Genomic DNA, 25,915 nt, shown 5'->3' on the forward strand with positions numbered 1-25,915 from the left:
CATACGCCCGTACGTACGAACGAACGAATGAAAGAACGCACGTACGTAATTACGTATGTACGAACGAACGAAAGTACGAACGAACGATCGTAATTACGTACGTAGGTACGAACGAACGAAAGAACGAACGTACGTACATACGAACGTACGTACATACGAAGGAACGAACTAACTAAAGAACGAACGAAGGAAAGAACTAACGTACGACTGAACGAAAGAACGTACATGCGTACGTACGAAGAAACAAACGTACGTACGATAGAGCGAACGAAGGAACGTGCGTACATACGTCCGTACGAACGAGCGTACGTTCGAACGAACGAGCGTACGTACGTACATTAGAATGAACAAACGAACGTACGTACTTGCGTACGAAAGAAATATCGAACGAACAAACAAACGAACGTACGAACGAACGTACATACATCCGTACGTAGGAACGATCGAACGAATGTACGTACGTACGAACGAACGAATGTACGTACGTACGAACGAACTAACGTATGTACGTACGAACGACTGAACGAAATTAAGGAACGAACGAACGACCCAATGAACGAACGAACTAACGAACGAAATTTCGCACATACGTACGTAGTAACGAACGAACGAACGTACGTAGGAATCAACGAACGAACGAATGAACGAAAGAGTGAACAAACGATTTACCGAACAATCGCAGGTACATATGTCCGAACGAAAGAACAACCGTACGTACGAAGGAACAAACGAACGAATGAACGCAAGTAGGAACGAACGATTGATCGAACGAATTCACAAACAAAAGAAGGAACGAACGAACAAAAGAACGAACGAAAGTACGTACGAACAAACGAACGAACGAAGGTACGTACGAGCGAACGAACGATCGAACGAACGAAAGAACGTACGTAATTACGTTCTTTCATTGTTCATTCGTTCGATCGTTCGCACCTTCGTTCGTACGTACTTTTGTTCCTTCGAACCTACGGTTGTTCTTTCGTACGAGCGAACGAACGAAAGAACGTACGTACGAACGTAATTACGTACTTATGTTCTTTCATTGTTCATTCGTTCGATCGTTCGCACGTACGTACGTACTTTTGTTCCTTCGAACCTACGTAAGTACGAAGAAACGAACGTAATTACGTACGTACGAACGAATGAACGAACGTACGTAGATAAGTACGTATGAACGAACGAGCGATCGAAGGAACGACCGTACGTACGTAAATACGAACCTAAGTAGGTACGTACGAATGAACAAATGAACGTACATACCAACGAACGAAAGAATGAACCAACGAAAGAACTAACGAATGAACGAACGAACGTACGTACGTACGAACGAACCAAGAAACGAATGTACGTACGTACGATGAATGACAGAACGAATAAAAGAACGAACGTACGTACGAACGAAAGACCGAGCAAAGGAACGAACGAACAACGAACGAACTTACGTACGTAAATACGTACGAACGATCGAACGAACATACGAAATAACGAACGAACATACGTTGGTAAGGACGAAAGAACGAGAGAACGAACGTACGTACGATGTACGTTCGCAAGTACCTACGTACAAAAGAATGAACGAACGTACGTAAAAACGAACGACGAACGAACAAACAAAAGACAGAACGAATGAAGGAACGAACGAACGTAAGTATGTACGTAGGTACGAACGAAAGAACGAATGAATGAACGATCGAAGAAACGAATGTACGTACGAAAGAACGAACGTACGTATGAGCGAACGGAATCATATACATACGTCCGAACGTACGAACGAACGATAGTACGTACGTACGTATGAAGGAACGAATGAACGAAGAAACGAAATGAATGAACGAGCAAACGTAGGAAGGAACTAACGATTGAACGTACATACGCACGTACGTACGAACGAATGAATGAAAGAACGTACGTACGTAATTACGTATGTACGAACGAACGAAAGTATTTACGTACGTAAGTACGAACGAACGATCGTAATTACGTACGTAGGTACGAACGAACGTACGTACGTGCGGACGAACGATCGAAGGAACGAACGAAAGTACGTAAGAACGATCGTACGTACATACGAAGGAACGAACTAACTAAAGAACGAACGAAAGAACGAATGAATGAACGTACGTATGAGCGAACGGAATCATACATACGTCCGAACGTACGAACGAACGATAGTACGTACGTACGTATGAAGGAACGAATGAACGAAGAAACGAAATGAATGAACGAGCGAACGTACGAAGGAACTAACGATTGAACGTACATACGCACGTACGTACGAACGAACGAATGAAAGAACGTACGTACGTAATTACGTATGTACGAACGAACGAAAGTATTTACGTACGAAAGTACGAACGAACGATCGTAATTACGTACGTAGGTACGAACGAACGTACGTACGTGCGGACGAACGATCGAAGGAACGAACGAAAGTACGTAAGAACGATCGTACGTACATACGAACGTACGTACATACGAACGTACGTACATACGTACGAACGTACATACGAAGGAACGAACTAACTAAAGAACGAACGAAGGAAAGAACTAACGTACGACTGAACGAAAGAACGTACGTGCGTACGTACGAAGAAACAAACGTACGTACGATAGAGCGAACGAAGGAACGTGCGTACATACGTCCGTACGAACGAGCGTACGTATTTACGTACGTACGTTCGTTCCTTCGATCGCTCGTTCGTTCAAACGTACTTATCTACGTACGTACGTTCGTTCATTCGTTCGTACGTACGTAATTACGTTCGTTTCTTCGTACTTACGCAGGTTCGAAGGAACAAAAGTACGTACGTACGTATGAAGGAACGAATGAACGAAGAAACGAAATGAATGAACGAGCGAACGTACGAACGTAGGAAGGAACTAACGATTGAACGTACATACGCCCGTACGTACGAACGAACGAATGAAAGAACGCACGTACGTAATTACGTATGTACGAACGAACGAAAGTACGAACGAACGATCGTAATTACGTACGTAGGTACGAACGAACGAAAGAACGAACGTACGTAAGAACGATCGTACGTACATACGAACGTACGTACATACGAAGGAACGAACTAACTAAAGAACGAACGAAGGAAAGAACTGAACGAACGAAGGAAAGAACTGAACGAAAGAACGTACATGCGTACGTACGAAGAAACAAACGTACGTACGATAGAGCGAACGAAGGAACGTGCGTACATACGTCCGTACGAACGAGCGTACGTACGTACATTAGAATGAACAAACGAACGTACGTACGCACTTGCGTACGAAAGAAATATCGAACGAACAAACAAACGAACGTACGAACGAACGTACATACATCCGTACGTAGGAACGATCGAACGAATGTACGTACGTACGAACGAACGAATGTACGTACGTACGAACGAACTAACGTATGTACGTACGAACGACTGAACGAAATTAAGGAACGAACGAACGACCCAATGAACGAACGAACTAACGAACGAAATTTCGCACATACGTACGTAGTAACGAACGAACGAACGTACGTAGGAATCAACGAACGAACGAATGAACGAAAGAGTGAACAAACGATTTACCGAACAATCGCAGGTACATATGTCCGAACGAAAGAACAACCGTACGTACGAAGGAACAAACGAACGAATGAACGCAAGTAGGAACGAACGATTGATCGAACGAATTCACAAACAAAAGAAGGAACGAACGAACAAAAGAACGAACGAAAGTACGTACGAACAAACGAACGAACGAAGGTACGTACGAGCGAACGAACGATCGAACGAACGAAAGAACGTACGTAATTACGTTCTTTCATTGTTCATTCGTTCGATCGTTCGCACCTTCGTTCGTACGTACTTTTGTTCCTTCGAACCTACGGTTGTTCTTTCGTACGAGCGAACGAACGAAAGAACGTACGTACGAACGTAATTACGTACTTACGTTCTTTCATTGTTCATTCGTTCGATCGTTCGCACGTACTTTTGTTCCTTCGAACCTACGTAAGTACGAAGAAACGAACGTAATTACGTACGTACGAACGAATGAACGAACGTACGTAGATAAGTACGTATGAACGAACGAGCGATCGAAGGAACGACCGTACGTACGTAAATACGAACCTAAGTAGGTACGTACGAATGAACAAATGAACGTACATACCAACGAACGAAAGAATGAACCAACGAAAGAACTAACGAATGAACGAACGAACGTACGTACGTACGAACGAACCAAGAAACGAATGTACGTACGTACGATGAATGACAGAACGAATAAAAGAACGAACGTACGTACGAACGAAAGACCGAGCAAAGGAACGAACGAACAACGAACGAACTTACGTACGTAAATACGTACGAGCGATCGAACGAACATACGAAATAACGAACGAACGTACGTTGGTAAGGACGAAAGAACGAGAGAACGAACGTACGTACGATGTACGTTCGCAAGTACCTACGTACAAAAGAATGAACGAACGTACGTAAAAACGAACGACGAACGAACAAACAAAAGACAGAACGAATGAAGGAACGAACGAACGTAAGTATGTACGTAGGTACGAACGAAAGAACGAATGAATGAACGATCGAAGAAACGAATGTACGTACGAAAGAACGAACGTACGTATGAGCGAACGGAATCATATACATACGTCCGAACGTACGATAGTACGTACGTACGTATGAAGGAACGAATGAACGAAGAAACGAAATGAATGAACGAGCAAACGTAGGAAGGAACTAACGATTGAATGTACATACGCACGTACGTACGAACGAATGAATGAAAGAACGTACGTACGTAATTACGTATGTACGAACGAACGAAAGTATTTACGTACGTAAGTACGAACGAACGATCGTAATTACGTACGTAGGTACGAACGAACGTACGTACGTGCGGACGAACGATCGAAGGAACGAACGAAAGTACGTAAGAACGATCGTACGTACATACGAAGGAACGAACTAACTAAAGAACGAACGAAAGAACGAATGAATGAACGTACGTATGAGCGAACGGAATCATACATACGTCCGAACGTACGAACGAACGATAGTACGTACGTACGTATGAAGGAACGAATGAACGAAATGAATGAACGAGCGAACGTAGGAAGGAACTAACGATTGAACGTACATACGCACGTACGTACGAACGAACGAATGAAAGAACGTACGTACGTAATTACGTATGTACGAACGAACGAAAGTATTTACGTACGTAAGTACGAACGAACGATCGTAAATACGTACGTAGGTATGAACGAACGTACGTGCGGACGAACGATCGAAGGAACGATCGTACGTACATACGAAGGAACGAACTAACTAAAGAACGAACGAAGGAAAGAACTAACGTACGACTGAACGAAAGAACGTACGTGCGTACGTACGAAGAAACAAACGTACGTACGATAGAGCGAACGAAGGAACGTGCGTACATACGTCCGTACGAACGAGCGTACGTATTTACGTACGTACGTTCGTTCCTTCGATCGCTCGTTCGTTCATACGTACTTATCTACGTACGTACGTACGTTCGTTCATTCGTTCGTACGTACGTAATTACGTTCGTTTCTTCGTACTTACGCAGGTTCGAAGGAACAAAAGTACGTACGTACGAACGAACGAACCAAGAAACGAATGTACGTACGTACGATGAATGACAGAACGAATAAAAGAACGAACGTACGTACGAACGAAAGACCGAGCAAAGGAACGAACGAACAACGAACGAACTTACGTACGTAAATACGTACGAACGTAAGTATGTACGTAGGTACGAATGAAAGAACGAATGAATGAACGATCGAAGAAACGAATGTACGTACGAAAGAACGAACATACGTATGAGCGAACGGAATCATATACATACGTCCGAACGTACGATAGTACGTACGTACGTATGAAGGAACGAATGAACGAAGAAACGAAATGAATGAACGAGCGAACGTACGAAGGAACTAACGATTGAACGTACATACGCACGAACGAACGAATGAAAGAACGTACGTACGTAATTACGTATGTACGAACGTACGAAAGTACGAACGAACGATCGTAATTACGTACGTAGGTACGAACGAACGTACGTACGTGCGGACGAACGATCGAAGGAACGAACGAAAGAACGAAAGTACGTAAGAACGATCGTACGTACATACGAACGTACGTACATACGAACGTACGTACATACGTACGAACGTACATACGAAGGAACGAACTAACTAAAGAACGAACGAAGGAAAGAACTAACGTACGACTGAACGAAAGAACGTACGTGCGTACGTACGAAGAAACAAACGTACGTACGATAGAGCGAACGAAGGAACGTGCGTACATACGTCCGTACGAACGAGCGTACGTATTTACGTACGTACGTTCGTTCCTTCGATCGCTCGTTCGTTCAAACGTACTTATCTACGTACGTACGTTCGTTCATTCGTTCGTACGTACGTAATTACGTTCGTTTCTTCGTACTTACGCAGGTTCGAAGGAACAAAAGTACGTACGTACGAACGAACGAACCAAGAAACGAATGTACGTACGTACGATGAATGACAGAACGAATAAAAGAACGAACGTACGTACGAACGAAAGACCGAGCAAAGGAACGAACGAACTTACGTACGTAAATACGTACGAACGATCGAACGAACGAATGAACGAGCGAACGTACGTTCCTTCGATCGCTCGTTCGTTCATACGTACTTATCTACGTACGTACGTTCGTTCGTTCATTCGTTCGTACGTACGTAATTACGTTCGTTTCTTCGTACTTACGCAGGTTCGAAGGAACAAAAGTACGTACGTACGTATGAAGGAACGAATGAACGAAGAAACGAAATGAATGAACGAGCGAACGTACGAACGTAGGAAGGAACTAACGATTGAACGTACATACGCCCGTACGTACGAACGAACGAATGAAAGAACGCACGTACGTAATTACGTATGTACGAACGAACGAAAGTACGAACGAACGATCGTAATTACGTACGTAGGTACGAACGAACGAAAGAACGAACGTACGTAAGAACGATCGTACGTACATACGAACGTACGTACATACGAAGGAACGAACGAAGGAAAGAACTAACGTACGACTGAACGAAAGAACGTACATGCGTACGTACGAAGAAACAAACGTACGTACGATAGAGCGAACGAAGGAACGTGCGTACATACGTCCGTACGAACGAGCGTACGTACGTACATTAGAATGAACAAACGAACGTACGTACGCACTTGCGTACGAAAGAAATATCGAACGAACAAACAAACGAACGTACGAACGAACGTACATACATCCGTACGTAGGAACGATCGAACGAATGTACGTACGTACGAACGAACGAATGTACGTACGTACGAACGAACTAACGTATGTACGTACGAACGACTGAACGAAATTAAGGAACGAACGAACGACCCAATGAACGAACGAACTAACGAACGAAATTTCGCACATACGTACGTAGTAACGAACGAACGAACGTACGTAGGAATCAACGAACGAACGAATGAACGAAAGAGTGAACAAACGATTTACCGAACAATCGCAGGTACATATGTCCGAACGAAAGAACAACCGTACGTACGAAGGAACAAACGAACGAATGAACGCAAGTAGGAACGAACGATTGATCGAACGAATTCACAAACAAAAGAAGGAACGAACGAACAAAAGAACGAACGAAAGTACGTACGAACAAACGAACGAACGAAGGTACGTACGAGCGAACGAACGAAGGTACGTACGAGCGAACGAACGATCGAACGAACGAAAGAACGTACGTAATTACGTTCTTTCATTGTTCATTCGTTCGATCGTTCGCACCTTCGTTCGTACGTACTTTTGTTCCTTCGAACCTACGGTTGTTCTTTCGTACGAGCGAACGAACGAAAGAACGTACGTACGAACGTAATTACGTACTTACGTTCTTTCATTGTTCATTCGTTCGATCGTTCGCACGTACGTACGTACTTTTGTTCCTTCGAACCTACGTAAGTACGAAGAAACGAACGTAATTACGTACGTACGAACGAATGAACGAACGTACGTAGATAAGTACGTATGAACGAACGAGCGATCGAAGGAACGACCGTACGTACGTAAATACGAACCTAAGTAGGTACGTACGAATGAACAAATGAACGTACATACCAACGAACGAAAGAATGAACCAACGAAAGAACTAACGAATGAACGAACGAACGTACGTACGTACGAACGAACCAAGAAACGAATGTACGTACGTACGATGAATGACAGAACGAATAAAAGAACGAACGTACGTACGAACGAAAGACCGAGCAAAGGAACGAACGAACAACGAACGAACTTACGTACGTAAATACGTACGAACGATCGAACGAACATACGAAATAACGAACGAACGTACGTTGGTAAGGACGAAAGAACGAGAGAACGAACGTACGTACGATGTACGTTCGCAAGTACCTACGTACAAAAGAATGAACGAACGTACGTAAAAACGAACGACGAACGAACAAACAAAAGACAGAACGAATGAAGGAACGAACGAACGTAAGTATGTACGTAGGTACGAACGAAAGAACGAATGAATGAACGATCGAAGAAACGAATGTACGTACGAAAGAACGAACGTACGTATGAGCGAACGGAATCATATACATACGTCCGAACGTACGAACGAACGATAGTACGTACGTACGTATGAAGGAACGAATGAACGAAGAAACGAAATGAATGAACGAGCAAACGTAGGAAGGAACTAACGATTGAATGTACATACGCACGTACGTACGAACGAATGAATGAAAGAACGTACGTACGTAATTACGTATGTACGAACGAACGAAAGTATTTACGTACGTAAGTACGAACGAACGATCGTAATTACGTACGTAGGTACGAACGAACGTACGTACGTGCGGACGAACGATCGAAGGAACGAACGAAAGTACGTAAGAACGATCGTACGTACATACGAAGGAACGAACTAACTAAAGAACGAACTAACTAAAGAACGAACGAAGGAAAGAACTAACGTAGGACTGAACGAAAGCACGTACGTGCGTACGTACGAAGAAACAAACGTACGTACGTACGATAGAGCGAACGAAGGAACGTGCGTACATACGTCCGTAAGAACCAACGAAAGAACTAACGAACGAACGAACGAACGAACGTACGTTGGTAAGGACGAAAGAACGAGAGAACGAACGTACGTACGATGTACGTTCGCAAGTACCTACGTACAAAAGAATGAACGAACGTACGTAAAAACGAACGACGAACGAACGACGAACGAACGATCGAACAAACAAAAGACAGAACGAATGAAGGAACGAACGAACGTAAGTATGTACGTAGGTACGAACGAAAGAACGAACGTACGTATGAGCGAACGGAATCATATACATACGTCCGAACGTACGAACGAACGATAGTACGTACGTACGAATGAAGGAACGAATGAACGAAGAAACGAAATGAATGAACGAGCGAACGTAGGAAGGAACTAACGATTGAACATACATACGCACGTACGTACGAACGAACGAATGAAAGAACGTACGTACGTAATTACGTATGTACGAACGAACGAAAGTATTTACGTACGTAAGTACGAACGAACGATGGTAATTACGTACGTAGGTACGAACGAACGTACGTACGTGCGGACGAACGATCGAACGTAAGAACGATCGTACGTACATACAAAGGAACGAACTAACTAAAGAACGAACAAAGGAAAGAACTAACGTACGAAAGAAATATCGAACGAACAAACAAACGAACGAACGAACGTACATACATCCGTACGTAGGAACGATCGAACGAATGTACGTACATACGAACGAACGAACTAACGTATGTACGTACGTACGTACGTACGTACGAACGACTGAACGAACGAAATTAAGAAACAAACGAACGAACGAACGTACATAGTACGAAGAAACGAACGCACGTATGTACGAACGTACGTACAAACGATCGAACGAACTAACGAATGAACGTACGTACTTACGAACGAACGAACGTACGTATGTACGAACGAACGAAGGTACGTACGTACGTGAGTACGAACGAACGATCGAACGAACGGATGGACGAGCGAACGTACGTACGTACGAACAAACGAACGAACGACCGAGCAAATGAACGAACGAACAACGAACGAACTTACGTACGAACGAAAGAACGAACGTACGTTGGTAAGTACGAACGAACGTAAGTATGTACGTAGGTACGAACGATCGAAGAAACGAATGTACGCACGAAAGAACGAACGATCGATAGTGCGTACGTACGTATGAAGGAACGAATGAACGAACGAACGAACGTACGAAGGAACTAACGATTGTACGTACATACCCACCTACGTACGTAGAAACGAACGAACGAATGAAAGAACGTACGTACGTAATTACGCATGTACGAACGAACGAACGAAGTACGTACGTACGTATGTCCGAACGAACGAACGTATTTACGTACGTAAGTACGAACGAACGATCGTAATTACGTACGTAGGTACGAACGAACGAACGTACGTACGTGCGGTCGAACGAAGGACCGAACGTACGTACGTACATACGTATGCACACACGAACGTACATACGAAGGATCGAACTAACTAAAGAACGAACGACCGAACGTACGTGCGTACGTACGAAGAAACAAACGTACGTACGTACGATCGAGAGAACGTGCGAACATACGTCCGTACGTACGAACGAACGAGCGTACGTCCGTACGTACATTAGAATGAACAAACGAACGTACGCACTTGCGAACGAAAGAAAGATCGAACGAACAGACAAACGAACGTACGTACGAACGAACGTATGTACGAACGAACGTACCTACATACATCCGTACGTAGGAACGATCGAACGAATGTACGTACGTACGTACGAATGAACTAACGTATGTACGTACGAACGACTGAACGAAATTAAGGAACGAACGAACGTACGTAGTACGAATAAACGAAAGTACGTATGTACGAACGATCGATCGAACGTATGTACGATCGATCGAACGAACGAAGGTACGTACGTACTTCAGTACGAACGATCGAAAGAACGAACGTACGAACGGATGGACGAGCGTACGTACGTAAGAACAAACGAACGTACATACGTACGAACGAACTTATGAACGAACGAACCAATGAACGAACGAAAGTTCGCACATACGTACGTAGTAACGAACGAAAGTTCGCACATACGTACGTAGTAACGAACGAACGAACGTACGTAGGAATCAACGAATGAACGAAAGAACAACCGTACGTACGAATGAACGTAAGTAGGAACGAACGATTGATCGAACGAATTCACAAACGAACGAACGAAAGTACGTACGAACAAACGAATGAACGAAGGTACGTACGAGCGAACGAACGATCGATCGAACGAAAGAACGTACGTACGTACGTAATTACGTTCTTTCATTGTTCATTCGTTCGATCGTTCGTTCGTTCGTACGTACGTACGTACTTTTGTTCCTTCGAAACCTACGTAAGTACGAAGAAACGAACGTAATTACGTACGTACGAACGAATGAACGAACGGACGTACGTAGATAAGTACGTATGAACGAACGAGCGATGGAAGGAAGGAACATACGTACGTAAATACGAACCTAAGTAGGTACGTACGAATGAACAAATGAACGTACATACGAACGAACGAACAAACGAAAGAACTAACGAACGAACGAACCAAGAAACGAATGTACGTACGTACGATAAGTGACAGAACGAATAAAAGAACGAACGTACGTACGAACGAAAGACCGAGCAAATGAACGAATGAACAACGAACGAACTTATGTACGTAAATACGTACGAACGATCGAACGAACGAACATACGAAATAACGAACGAACGTACGTACGAAAGAATGAACGAACGTACGTAAAAACGAACGACGAACGAACAAACAAAAGACAGAACGAATGAATGAAGGAACGAACGAACGTAAGTATGTACGTAGGTACGAACGAAAGAACGATCGAAGAAACGAATGTACGTACGAAAGAACGAACGATCGAACGCACGTATGAGCGATCGGAATCATATACCTACGTCTGTACGTACGAAGGAACGAATGAATGTACGTACGTATGTACGAACGAACGATAGTACGTACGTATGAAGGAACGAATGAACGAAGAAACGAAATGAATGAACGAGCGAACGTACGAAGGAACTAACGATTGAACGTACGTACGTACGTACGTACGAATGAACGTACGTACGTACATACGAAGGAACGAACTAACAAAAGAACAAACGAACGACCGAACGAGAGAACGTACGTGCGTACGTACGAAGAAACAAACAAACGTACGTACGATCGAACTAGACTAGTTTCAGGGGAAGCAAGTGGAAGCTGCTGACCTCCCCTGTTCGAAGTTTATAAAGGACACAGATTCGTGTGTCACATAGCTAGCTTGAGGCGATGGCCTCTTGGAGCTAATCCGCGGCAGCATTCGTCCTATATTTGGGACTGCCATGTTGGCTTGGCGATAATTATTAATTTATATATATATATATTTATATATAACTGTAAACCTACTCTTGGGCCATCCTGAACGTGTACATATATATATATATATATATATATATATATATATATATATATATATATAGATATATATATATATATACATATTTACGTGTGTGTGTGTGTGTGTATCTGTCTATTTGTGTCTTTATATAAATGTCACTGGAAAGACATTATGTCAAGAACTTTATGAAGTTTAAGACATAATTTCTTTTCGTTTTCTCATTTTAATTTCTTATACACAGAGTTTAGACTGCTATAAGAGTTTAATGTCAGTCTATAAATTACATTTAACTGCATCAAAAGAACAGGTTGGGGCGAGGGGATGATGCTCCAGGATTGGGAAGTAACATCTAAGAGGGGTGGTAAGGAATATGAAACTTATGTCAACATATACACCTCCAAACACACAGAAAAAAATCCTTTTTAAAGATCCAGCAATACTGAACATTGTAATGCATCAACAAGAAATTCCGCATTTTCTTGAAATTTCTTGAGACTTTTTGATATTCCCAGAAATATACTTTAGATTTATTTACATCTGGGTACAAAGGCAGTTTTTTTTTTATATTCTGTTCTTTAAATTAAAATAGTTTACATTTAATGGGAGGAGGGAAAAAATTAAAATGCATCAAAGGTCTTTTTTTTTTTTTTAGTTTTAAGTGCTTGTATGGCTGTGTGGTTAAGAAACTTGCTTAGCACCTATGTGGTTTTGGGTTCAGCCCCACTGTGCAGTACCCTGGGAAAGTGTCTCCCATTATTGCCCTAGGGTGAACCAATATCATGTGAGTGAATTAGGCAGATGAAAACTGAGTGGAAGCCTGTTATTTATAATATATATATATCTGTGGGTGTCTGTGTCTTTGTATTTCACTTCTGCTTGACAACTTGCGTTGGTTCGTTGACATTCCCATCACTTAACTGTCCCTTAAAAGCTTCCACAAAGTTTCTGTCTACCAAATTCACTCACAAAGCATTATTCGGCCCAGGATTATCATAGGAGATAACTTGTCCAAGGTGCTGCAGAGTAGGGCTGAACCTGAAGTCACAGGATTCCGCAGCGAGCTTCTTAACCACACAGCCATGCCTGGTGTTTATTTTTCAAAATAAATTTTGAAGAATTACCCATTTCAAAAGAAAAATAAATAAAACACATAGACTTAAAACACATTAATAGGCGCAGGAGTGGCTGTGTGGTAAGTAGCTTGCTTACCAACCACATGGGTCCGGATTCATTCCCACTGCGTGGCACCTTGGGTAAATGCCTTCTACTATAGCCTCGGGCCGACCAAAGCCTTGTGAGTGGATTTGGTAGACGGAAACTGAAAGAAGCCCGTCGTATATATGTATATATATATATATATATATATATGTATGTATGTATGTGTGTGTATATGTTTGTGTCTGTGTTTGTCCCCCCAACTTCACTTGACAACCGATGGTGGTGTGTTTAGGTTCCCGTAACCTAGCGGTTCGGCAAAAGAGACCGATAGAATAAGTACTAGGCATCCAAAGAATAAGTCCTGGGGTCGATTTGCTCAACTAAAAGGCGGTGCTCCAGCCTGGCCACAGTCAAATGACTGAAACAAGTAAAAGAGTATGATCATGAAAGCATTAAAATAATCAGTATTGTTGTGCCTTGTGGGGTTAGGGACGACAATCGCTCTCCAGTTCTTGTATGCGTTAGTGAAATGTTAGTGAAATGATGAAAAAATGAAGGAAAGGAAATATAGATACCGTTTAGTGTGTTACCTGCTAGGATAGCACTCTGTGGGTCAGCGATTCTCTCGGTAATGGAAGCTTGTCGGAAGGAGCCGGTGCGTGTGAAGATCGTACGGTCTTGATTGTAGGTAACATTCACACCAGACTCCTTGTCTCGCTTTTGTTTACGTTCCAAGCAAATAGCAAATGCACAGCCAACTGCGTGGCTTAAGCGTTCACCCTGCAAGCAGAAACGATCTCATCGACAATGAAAACAGCCACATAACAGAAAAACAGACAGACATGCATATATATATATATATACATATTTCTGTAAATAATGGTAATATTTTATAAGCTTAAAGCTTACAGAATTGTAAAACTCGGCACCGCTTATCAAATCATCACAGAAAACATACATGCTCGTTTGTTTATAAAAACTACACACACACACACACACACATATATATATATATATATATATATATATATATATATATATATGTGTGTGTGTGTGTGTGTTTAGAGTGGTGGAGATAAAAGCAAATAATATAAGATATATAAAGAATATATATATAAGATATATGAAGAATGTATATATATATATATATAATGAAAAATATATGGACTGAAATGTAGACACTGCATTTATGGTAACAATTCCATGCATTTATGGAAGAATTTTAATGGTGCAGGGGAAGTAACTCCTGGTCACTATGCATTTTAGAGATGTTGCCTCGTTCAAATGAATCGATCTCGGTAACTGAAAAGGGGGTGTTTTGAAGCATGATTGTAGAATGTTTGAGGTTGTTAGCAGGCATTTAACATCTGAATCTCTTTTTCACTTTTTTCTGCCCGAAATCCACTGCTTTTGTTTCAATTAATTTTTTAAATAATGGAAAATTTAAAATTTAGATCACTTTAAGAAGAAGAGGCTTGTATCATAGAATGAGGGACAGTATCAGGTGGGTCAGTAATTAAAAGGGTTAACAGAGGTACAATTTTACAAATATTTTGGAAGGGTTGGCTTGAGAAGGGAGGAATCCCAAATCCGGGCAAGATTGCGAGATGGTGTGAGAGCGGTTTCTATGGCATTGAGGTAGATCCAGTCACCCTTGTTAACGGATTCAAAAGGATGGACAACGATGATTTTATATACAGGTTTTTGTGTTGCATTTTGCATAATTGTCAGAAGATCAACAAGAAACTCGGAATATCAGTTTGAAAAGTTTCAGCTCCCAATAAGTTACAGTACTCCACTTTCAATTAGCATTGTTTAATATCCATTTTCCCATGCTTGAATGGGTTAAAACAGAATTCGGTGAATCAAATTGGCTGTAGTTGGATGCCCTTTCTGTCACCAAACCGTGCCTGTCTCCAAGCAAGGTAATAATATTTCCCAGTGGCCGAACACATTAGAAATGAACAACACTGCTTACATGACTGTGAGACACACTTACAACCATGGTGTGATGTGAAGACAAGGGCACACATACACATGCACACACAATGGGTTTCTTTCAGTTTCCATTTATGAAATCCATCCACAAGACTTTGGTCAGTGTGAGGCCATAGTAGGAGACTTTTGCCCAAGGTGCCACTCAGTGGGACTAAACCCAAGACCACATGGTTGGAAAGCAAGCTTCTCAACCGCTCAGTTATATATCTTTGCCTCGTATGTATGTGTGTGTGTGTACACATATGTACAAATGAATACGTGTAAAGTCGGACACACACACATATATATAGTATAATAAAACATCAAGGTATTGATAAACAAGCAAAAATGACAATGGAAACAACAACAACAACGTCAATGAAAAGCTAGAATTGATCAATGATATAAAAAGAGGAGAGATATTTTATGAAACAGAAATTCATTCCATTTTTCACAGAATAATGCAAACATGAAAGACACTTGAAGTTCTTTGTTGCACATAAGTGTTTGCCGAGTATGCAGTAGCATAGTTTTTATTTCCATCAGATATATTACTGCACTATCAACATACATACATATATATATATATATATATATATAAAAACATATATATATAGGCATATATTTGTGTGTGTACATGCATATATATATATATATATATATATATATATATATATAGGGATTGACAGTAACCTGCTTCTCCAACATACTGAGAATTCAGAAATAGCAGCCAAAGAACTACTGATTCCAAAACTACAAATTTTACTCTAAATTGATAGCGATATTTATTTTATATTAATTTTATTACTAATTGGCGATTCCCTGCCCTGTATATCTATATCTATATATCTATATCTATATCTATATATATATATATATATCTATATCTATATCTATATATATATATATATATATACATACACACAAACACACACACATTTGTGTGTGCATGTTTTCATATATATACATACACACACATACATATACACGTGTGTGTGTGTATATATATATGTATACAAATACACATATACACAGGTGTGTGTATGCATACAAACACACACACACACACACACATACACCATATATATGGTCAACTTTTAGTTCAAACATCTATCATCAAATACTGGATGGCATGTAACCACTAAAGTAAGGTGTCCTTGACCAGAGCAACTTCTGTACACATCCTAGACAAATCACTTCAGTTGACATGGTACAATCACATGGCATCGAATGTGAGTCTGGACTTAGTTGGCAATTTTGAAACTTACAGTAACAATGGTTTAACAAGGTTATTTTATGAACGTTCGACACATTGTGTTCCCATTAACAAAATTACATTTCAAAGATGTAAAAATCATATCAGATCAATCGGATGCTTAATACTAAGTAGTGAGCTGGACATAGTTTCTAAACAAGGTTGATTATCATTTGACGTATTCTTTCATCCATTTCATTCATTAGGCTACTGCCATGCTGGGGTACCACATTCAAAGATTTTAGTCACTTGCTTTATCAGTCTTTATTTTGTTGAACTGCTAAGCTAAGTTACACTTTTTTATACAATATTGTTTTATATAAGTATATATACGGACATATATATTGACTGAAAAGTCATGAAAGGGCCTTAAAATCCTCTATATATAAATGGGTGTGTTTGGTAGTACAAACAGGATAAAAAGAACTCAAGACCTCACTGTGTGTGTGTCTTTGCATTTGCTCCTGTACCACTTGACAACTGGTGTCGGTTTGTTTACATCCTCATACCTTATGTGGTTCAGCGTCAGAGACTGAGAGAATAAGTACCAGACAAAACTAAAAAGAAAACAAATATTACAGTTGATTTAATAAGCTAAATCCTTCCAGACAATGCCCCAGCATGGCCACAGTTCAACTACTGAAACAAGTAAATGAATAAAAGTAGCAGAGAATAAAGAATAAGGACTAATATGCATAATTATGAATATGGGACGGATATGTGAAATAAGAAACACTGAGGGGTTTTTTGTGTGTGTGTGGTTGTAGTCAACATATGATTAATTCATGAAAAATTTTGGAAAACAAATTCAGTTTGAGTTTATAGGAATATGTTGCAAGTGCATCATAGATGCATTTGCATGTGCAGTAAAATTTAAAGCTGTTCACAATAAAAAAAAAAAAAATGTGCAGCACACAGAATGGGATCGTGTCATAGAAATTTATCAAACAGAATGTGACGCTACACAATGTGAATATATAAGACAAGCAGATGGATTTGAAGAAAGTAGGGGGAATTGTTCAAAGGGGAGATGGTGAATAGAAGCAGATGCTTCCATGATCTGTGTATGAGGCTGAAAATGAATACCAAAATTACAAAAGAGTCAGTTGTTGTCATAATTCAGTGTAATGGAGGCAGCACAGTGCCATCTGCAACCATCTTCTGCCAGAAATTGATTTCCATCCATCTGATGGAATATCCCTTGTGGTCATATATACATTAACTATTGTTTTTTTGAAGTGACAAGCTGGCAGAATCATAAACATGTTTGAAATAGGTTTAGTGGCATTTTGTCCGTCTTTTTAGCCTGAGTTCAAACTCTGCCGAGGTTAAGAAGGTCATGAAATAAATATCAGGTGAGTACTGGGGTCGATGTAATTGACTAGTCTCCTCTCCCAAAATTTCAGGCCCTGTGCCTTTGATAAAAAGTGCCAATGACAACTTTGCCTGTGAATTATGATTATTATTGTTATTGAGGGACAAACCGTGACTTTCCTGTGTAAAAAAAAAAAAAAAACTACATTTGTTTCCAACTGTGATGGTTTATCTTCAACATGAACACTCAGTGAGTAGACTTGTATCTAAAGATGCTCCACCCTTGCCCATCCTGCCTTTCTGTGCCTCAAAGGACTACCAAATTCAGCATGTGGTTTTTTTTGTCTTTTCATTTACTTTTTTTTTAACGGTGATAAAATTTGATCTGAGAAATTTAGCTGCCATTTCTAGCAGGTTGGGGCTTCCCTCACTTGCTTATTATTATTGTTGCACCTGTTGCAGCTATAGATGCAACTGCACATCATAGCCTGATGTGCAGAAAGCAACAAACGCAAATTCCAAAGTAAAAAAAAACAAAACAAAATAGATGAATTAATAAATAAATAAATAAACAGAAAATATCTAACGAGTGTGATGGAGATAATGAATTGAACTGCGTCGAAATTGACAAACATCAAGCTGCAGAAATGAAAATGGAATGTGACAAGGCAAAAGAGTTTAGCACACTCAACGTATAGCAATAAGACAACAGCAACAACAACAATGATGACGATGACAACAATGATGACGATGACAACATCATATATCGTTCTGGCAAGGTGAAAACTCGTTTACAAGCCAAGCTAATATTTATCGCTTTTTAAGCGATGATCTAATATGTATGTAAACATTGCTTGTTGATGTGCTAACGTCAGCACCAGTTGTGTACAAAGGAGCGTTTGTCATGCATGAACACGGATATGCTTCAATGGAAATAGATCTCATCATTATTGTTTCAAAGAGAAGAATTTCCCTTCTCAACACCATCAACTTCATTATTATTATTATTATTATTATTATTATTTATTTCTTTATTACCCACAGGGGTGGTGGATGCTGAACATAGAGGGGACAAACAAGGAAAGACAAAGGGAATTAAGTCGATTGCATCAACCCCAGTGCGTAACTGGTACTTATTTAATTGACCCCCGAAAGGATGAAAGGCAAAGTCGACCTCGGCAGAATTTGAACTCAGAATGTAGCAGCAGACGAAATACCGCTTAGCATTTCGCCCAGCATGCTAACGGTTCTGCCAGCTCACCATCTTCATTATTATTATCATTATTATTATCATTATTATTATTATTATTAAGGTGGTGAGCTAGTAGAATTGTTATCATGCCAGGCAAAATACTTAGTGTCATTTTGTCCGTCCTTACTTTCTGAGTTCAAATTCTGCTGAGATTAACTTTGCCTTCCATTGTTTTGGGGGTCGATGAAATAAGTACCAGCTACACACTTGGGTCAATGCAATCGATTAGTCCCCTCCCCCCAAATTTCAGGCCTTGTGCGTCTAGTAGAAAGGATTATCATCATCATCATCATTATCATTATTATTATTATTATTATTATTATTAAGGTGGTGAGCTGGCAGAATCGTTAGCACGCCAGGCAAACTGCTTAGTGGCATTTCGTTTGTCTTTACGTTCTGAGTTCAAATTCTGCTGAGGTTGACTTTGCCTTTCATCCTTTCGGGGTTGATGAAATAAGTACCAGTTATGTACTGGGGAGGGGGGATGGCGATGCAACCAGCTAGTCCCCCCCCCCCCTGCAAATTTCAGAGCTCGTGCCTTTTGTAGAAAAGATTATTACTGTTATTACCATTATAATTATTATTATAATTATTATTATTATTATTATTATTATTATATCTTTTGACTCAGTCACTGGACTGTTGCCATGCTGGGGCACCACTTTGAAGGGTTTAATCGAACAAATCAACCCCAGTACCTTTTCCTTTAAAAAAAAAAAAAAAAAAAAACTGACACTCATTCTACTGGTTTTGTTTGCTGAACTGCTGTAACTTTGAAACCAAATGCTGATCTTTCTTCCTTTCCTTCGTTCTTCGAAGGAATAGCCCTGCTGGGATTTGGTATCTATAATACATCTGCACCAGATTTATGGGAATGGCCAGTGGTTAAATAATCCGGTAGAGCTTGTCACTATAAAAGCAATGTATGAGCTGATGCCAGTAACTGGAGTGAAATAGGCACTGTCGGATTTGCAATACATACATCAGTGCATATATATACACATATATGTACTTACGTATACATACATACACACATATATGTATATACATATGTGTATACATACATATGTATATACATACATGTATACATATATGTATATATAACATACATAAATGTATATATATATATATATATATATATATATATATATATATACATATGCATATATGCATATACATACATACATACACATACAAATATACATATAAATATATATATATTTATATGCATATACAAACATATACATATATATACATACAGGTACAGGAGTGGCTGTGTGGTAAGTAGCTTGCTTACCAACCACATGGTTCCGGGTTCAGTCTCACTGCGTGGCACCTTTGGCAAGTGTCTTCTACTATAGCCTCGGGCCGACCAAAGCCTTGTGAGTGGATTTGGTAGACGGAAACTGAAAGAAGCCCGTCGTATATATGTATATATATATATATATATATATATATAGATATATATATATATATATATGTGTGTGTGTGTGTGTGTATGTATGTATGTATGTATGTGTGTTTGTGTGTCTGTGTTTGTCCCTCCACCATCGCTTGACAACCGATGCTGGTGCGTTTAAGTCCCCGTAACTTAGCGGTTCGGCAAAAAGAGACCGATTGAATAAGTACTAGGCTTACAAAGAATAAGTCCAGGGGTCGATTAGCTCGACTAAAGGCGGTGCTCCAGCATGGCTACAGTTAAATGACTGAAACAGGTAAAAGAGATACATATGTACAAATGTGTATATGAATGCATGTACACACACATATTTATGTGTGTGTTTGCATATATCAATATGTATGAGAGGGAAAGATATTTTGGTATTAAGGCCACATGAATATAAATACAAGTATTAATATTTATAGGGGGATAAATATCTGTAATGAATTAGGGAATTGCATTCCTGTTTAAGAATATACAATCCATGTTTATTTATTGCACACATGATCGTTATACATACATACATACAAATACACATACACCCATATATATATAACTATATACATACAAATACATATTTCATAAGAGATGAATCAAGACGAAAAACCCAAATGAATGGAAGATCCTTAAGAAATCAAAGTTGTATTGAATGGCTGTTTAATGGAAGGAGAAATCAACCCCTTCCAACCAACAGTACCACAGGAACATAGCTACAATATGGTGAAACTATTAGAAGAGTGTTTCATATGGTACCACAAAAATGGTTTAATGTGAGGTGGATGGATGATAATGTACATCACTGGTGATGGTGCCATGTAAAAAGCAGCCAGTGACTGTAAAGTGGTTGGTGTATTAGGGAGGGCAGCCAGCTGTAGAAACCATACAGAAACGGACCAGGGAGCCTGGTGTTGCTCCTGGCCTTATCAGCCCCTGTCAAACTGTCCAACCCATGCCAACATGGAAAACAGACGTTAAGTGATGATGATCATCATCATGGATGGATTACAGTAGTGTACCACATGAACACCTCCAATAATGTACCACATGGATAGTTCACAGTGATGTACCACTCAGATGGTTTACTGTATCACAAGAACAGCCCTAATAATGTACCACGTGGATGGATCACAGTGATGTACCACAAAGGATTACTGTAAGGTACAATGTGAATGTTTCACTAATGTATAACAAGAACAGGCTAAATAATGTACAAGGGTAATTCACTGCAATTTACCACATGAATGATTCACAGTAATGTGCTACATGGATGATTCCACTGTACTGTTATACCACATGGATGATTCATTCTAATGTATCTTACAAAAGTTTTTTGTAATGTACTATATGAATGCGTCAATGTAATGCACCATGTGGATGTATCATTATAATGTACCACATGGTCAGGCCTCTAAATTTTCATTTGTGCTAATTGCATACATGGCCATGAAAACAGAGTACCTGCTTCTTCAAAAGAAGATCAATACGATTGAATACATTTTATGATGTAACAGATTATCAGAAGAAGAAGGCGTACAGCAAAGTGACAGCTTGCAAGTACAGTTGTTTGGTGTCTACAATTAACTTGCATATGTGGGTCTTCTACACTTCAAAGCTTTTCCCCTTATCCTATTAACTTTTGACCACCACTACCACCATCACCACCACCACCACCACCACCACATTAGTTGGACCTCATTATCGGACCTTCAACAGACATGAAAGGGAAATTTGGCAAGTTAAAACCATGTTCGTAAGCGGCTGAGAGTGGAACACTCAAGAGAAGTAGACCTGCAATGTAACTGTGTGTTAGAAGTACAGATGTTTTGATAAAATGATATAATACATTCAGAGTTCAAATCCAGCCAAGGTCAACTTTGCTTTCCATCCTTGTGGGGTCGATATAATAAAATAGCTGTCAAGTACTAGGGTCAGTAAGTATCAGCTAATCCCCTCCCCTCAAAACTGCTAGACTTGGGTTTAAATTAGAAATCTTTTTTAAAATGGTGAGCAAGCAGAATTCTTAGCAAGCCAGAGAAAATGCTTAGTGGCATTTCACTTGTCTTTACATTCCGAGTTCAAATTCTGCCGAGGTAGACTTTGCCTTTTATCCTTTTGGGGTCGATAAAACAAGTTCCAAATGTGTACTGGGGTCAATATTAAATGACTTACTCACTCTTCGTGAATGTCATGCCTCGTGTCTATTGCGGAAAGAATTATTAGGGTGGCAAGCTGACCACATCAGTGGCCTGTTGGTCAACAGGTGGAGCAGCATTCATTCTGGCTCTTTACATTCTGAGTTTGGTTTTCCTTGACAGACTTGACCAGCAAGTTTATTGGCATTTATCTCCCTTACCAACAAGGCAAACCAGAGATGTCACTACTGTGTGTGTGTGTTTGTACATGACTGCCTGGCCCCTGAAGGAATTCTCCAGCATCGAACAACAACCTGTCGCCTATTGGCAGCCGGGTCGTCGACGGAGGACAGTTAAGACAGGTTTAAAGTCAGCAAAATCTTGAGATTTACCACAAGTTGTTAAAACCAAACAACAACAACAGAAATACATACAGACAAGCCATCATCATCATATCATATCATATCATATCACATTATATATCATATTATATCATGCTAAGTGTTTGTGCTTGTGAACAATGTAGGGTGAATAAAAATGCTTGCAGTAACAGCAGCACAGGCCGGATAAGATATAATTTGTGTACAGGTGAAACACAGTTGTGATATGTGGTACTAATAGTCACAATAGTAGTAGTAGTAGTAGTAGTAGTAGTAGTAGTGGTGGTGGTGGTGGGTGTGCTGGTGGTAGTAGTAGTAGTAGTAGTGGTGGTGGTGGTAGTAGACAAGCTAAAACTAGTAGAGAAGATAAACTTGATCGGTACACAATGGAAAGTGATTTATCATACCTTTACAATGCATCCATCATTCTTGCCATGGCGCTAGATGGAATAAAGCAGAACAGTGTTTGTTTGTTTTATATATATATATATATATATATATATATATATATTATACATACATACACACACACACACATATATATATATATATATATATGTATGTATGTATAAAATGAGTGGGGTTGAAGAGCATAGTCGGTAGTGTGTGCTTATGTGTGTTGTCTACATATTTACTATGTGTGCTGTATGTTGTTGGTATACATTTTTCAAAGGAATTATATTTGATGGGGAAAACAATGGTTTAGAAAATATCAATAATAATAATAATAATAATAATAATTAAATACCATATGCACTCAGACAGCCGGACACACGGGCATAGACAGTAAGATGCAAATATAAACATACACACATACACACACAAGTATACAAATTTACACATACATGAACAAATGGATACATCCCCATCATACATATACATACACGTGTACATATAAATACATACATACATATATACAAACATGCATATATATATATATATATAGGTGCAGGAGTGGCTGTGTGGTAAGAAGCTTGCTTCCCAACCACATGGTTCCAGGTTCAGTCCCACTGCGCGGTACCTTGGGCAAGTGCCTTCTACTATAGTCCAGGGGCCGACCAAAGCCTTGTGAGTGGATTTGGTAGATGGAAACTGAAGGAAGCCTGTCGTGTATATATATTTGTGTGTGTGTGTGTGTGTGTGTGTGTGTGTGTGTGTTTGTTGCCCCACCATCGCTTGACAACTGATGTTGGTGTGTTTACGTTCCCCGTAACTTAGCGGTTCGGCGAAAGAGGCCGATAGAATAAGTACTAGGCTTACAAAGAATAAGTCCTGAGGTCGACTTGTTTGACTAAAGGCGGTGCTCCAGCATGGCCACAGTCAAATGACTGACACAAATAAAAGAATACACACACACACACACGCACACACACACACACACACATGTTGACAAATGAAACAGTATTAAGGACGATGATACATGGTTTTGTACAAAATGAATTTCAAAAGAGTGATCAGCTGATCCCAGTGTAAACATTGTATAGCTTCGTATTGAGCAGAATCTAAAACCATAGGATTGCATATGTGCATGTCCCTGCACACACACATACAAACATAGATATACAATGTACACATACATATTACATTCAGATAGGAGGAATTTCAACCATGTTTCGTGGTCTGCTACCACAACAGCTCCTTTATAGGATCCAGTTAGCTCAAGACATCATCAGGAGGAACCACGTCCGGTTTCGGCCCCTACTCCTCTACCGTTTTGATGTGGCGGGGCCCCTCCTTTCGGAGGTGTCTTCAGCTCTGGTGTTGGGTGCATGTCTTCTTTCTTCTATTCCCTGGCCTCTTCGATGCAGCATCAACGAGTGTCAGCGTCCGGTACACATACATACACACACAGATATATATATGTACACACACGTAAATATACACATGCATATATATATATATATATATATATGTATATATGCACATATGTGTATGTATGTACACATGCATTCATGACACTACCCTACCCAACCCAGTTGCCTGTGAATGAGTTTCCTAGAATCAAGGGATCAAAAACAATTACACACACAAATATATGTGACTATACATACACACAAACGTACGTATGTGTGTGTGTACGTGTACGTGTACTCTCGCACATACCTACACAACCAATGATCCGAAGACCCAGAGTCTGCAGTGATTGTTTTGAAACTACACCAGTACACTGTACACATAGGAATTATTTCACTTGTCATGTCCTGACAGATCTAAGCCATGGATAATACATCACACCTTTGCCAAGATAAACAAATGTGCCTGTGTGTGTGTGTCTGAGAGAGAGAGAGAGAAGGGGGGGGGGCGAGAGAGAGAGACATAGACAGGAGAGGGAGTAGTTATGATTGAACGGTAAAGCAGTTTGTTTTGTAATCACAATGTCCCTGGTTGGATTGTGTGAAATTGTGAAGACGACAATTTCTACATGAA

The 25,915-nt window shown here is 40.0% G+C and overlaps 1 protein-coding gene across 11 annotated transcripts in view; it reads right to left on the reverse strand.

Annotated features, from left to right (window-relative positions):
• The window catches only part of LOC106880682 (protein numb-like), a 182,233-nt gene that overhangs the window by 15,070 nt on the left and 141,248 nt on the right, over window positions 1-25,915 (reverse strand). For 7 of the 11 annotated variants that reach the window (XM_089341177.1, XM_089341173.1, XM_089341175.1 and 4 more), the window contains one exon: window positions 14,313-14,517. In XM_089341177.1, coding sequence (XP_089197303.1) covers window positions 14,313-14,517 — 205 coding nt within the window. Of the gene's footprint in view, window positions 1-14,312; window positions 14,518-23,895; window positions 23,929-25,915 lie in introns of all 11 variants that reach the window. The other 4 variants (XM_089341178.1, XM_089341171.1, XM_089341181.1 and 1 more) reach the window with 2 other exon arrangements.

The sequence above is a fragment of the Octopus bimaculoides genome, chromosome 24 (genome assembly GCF_046866305.1).
Source record: "Octopus bimaculoides isolate indiv1 chromosome 24, ASM4686630v1, whole genome shotgun sequence".
NCBI lineage: Eukaryota > Metazoa > Mollusca > Cephalopoda > Octopoda > Octopodidae > Octopus > Octopus bimaculoides.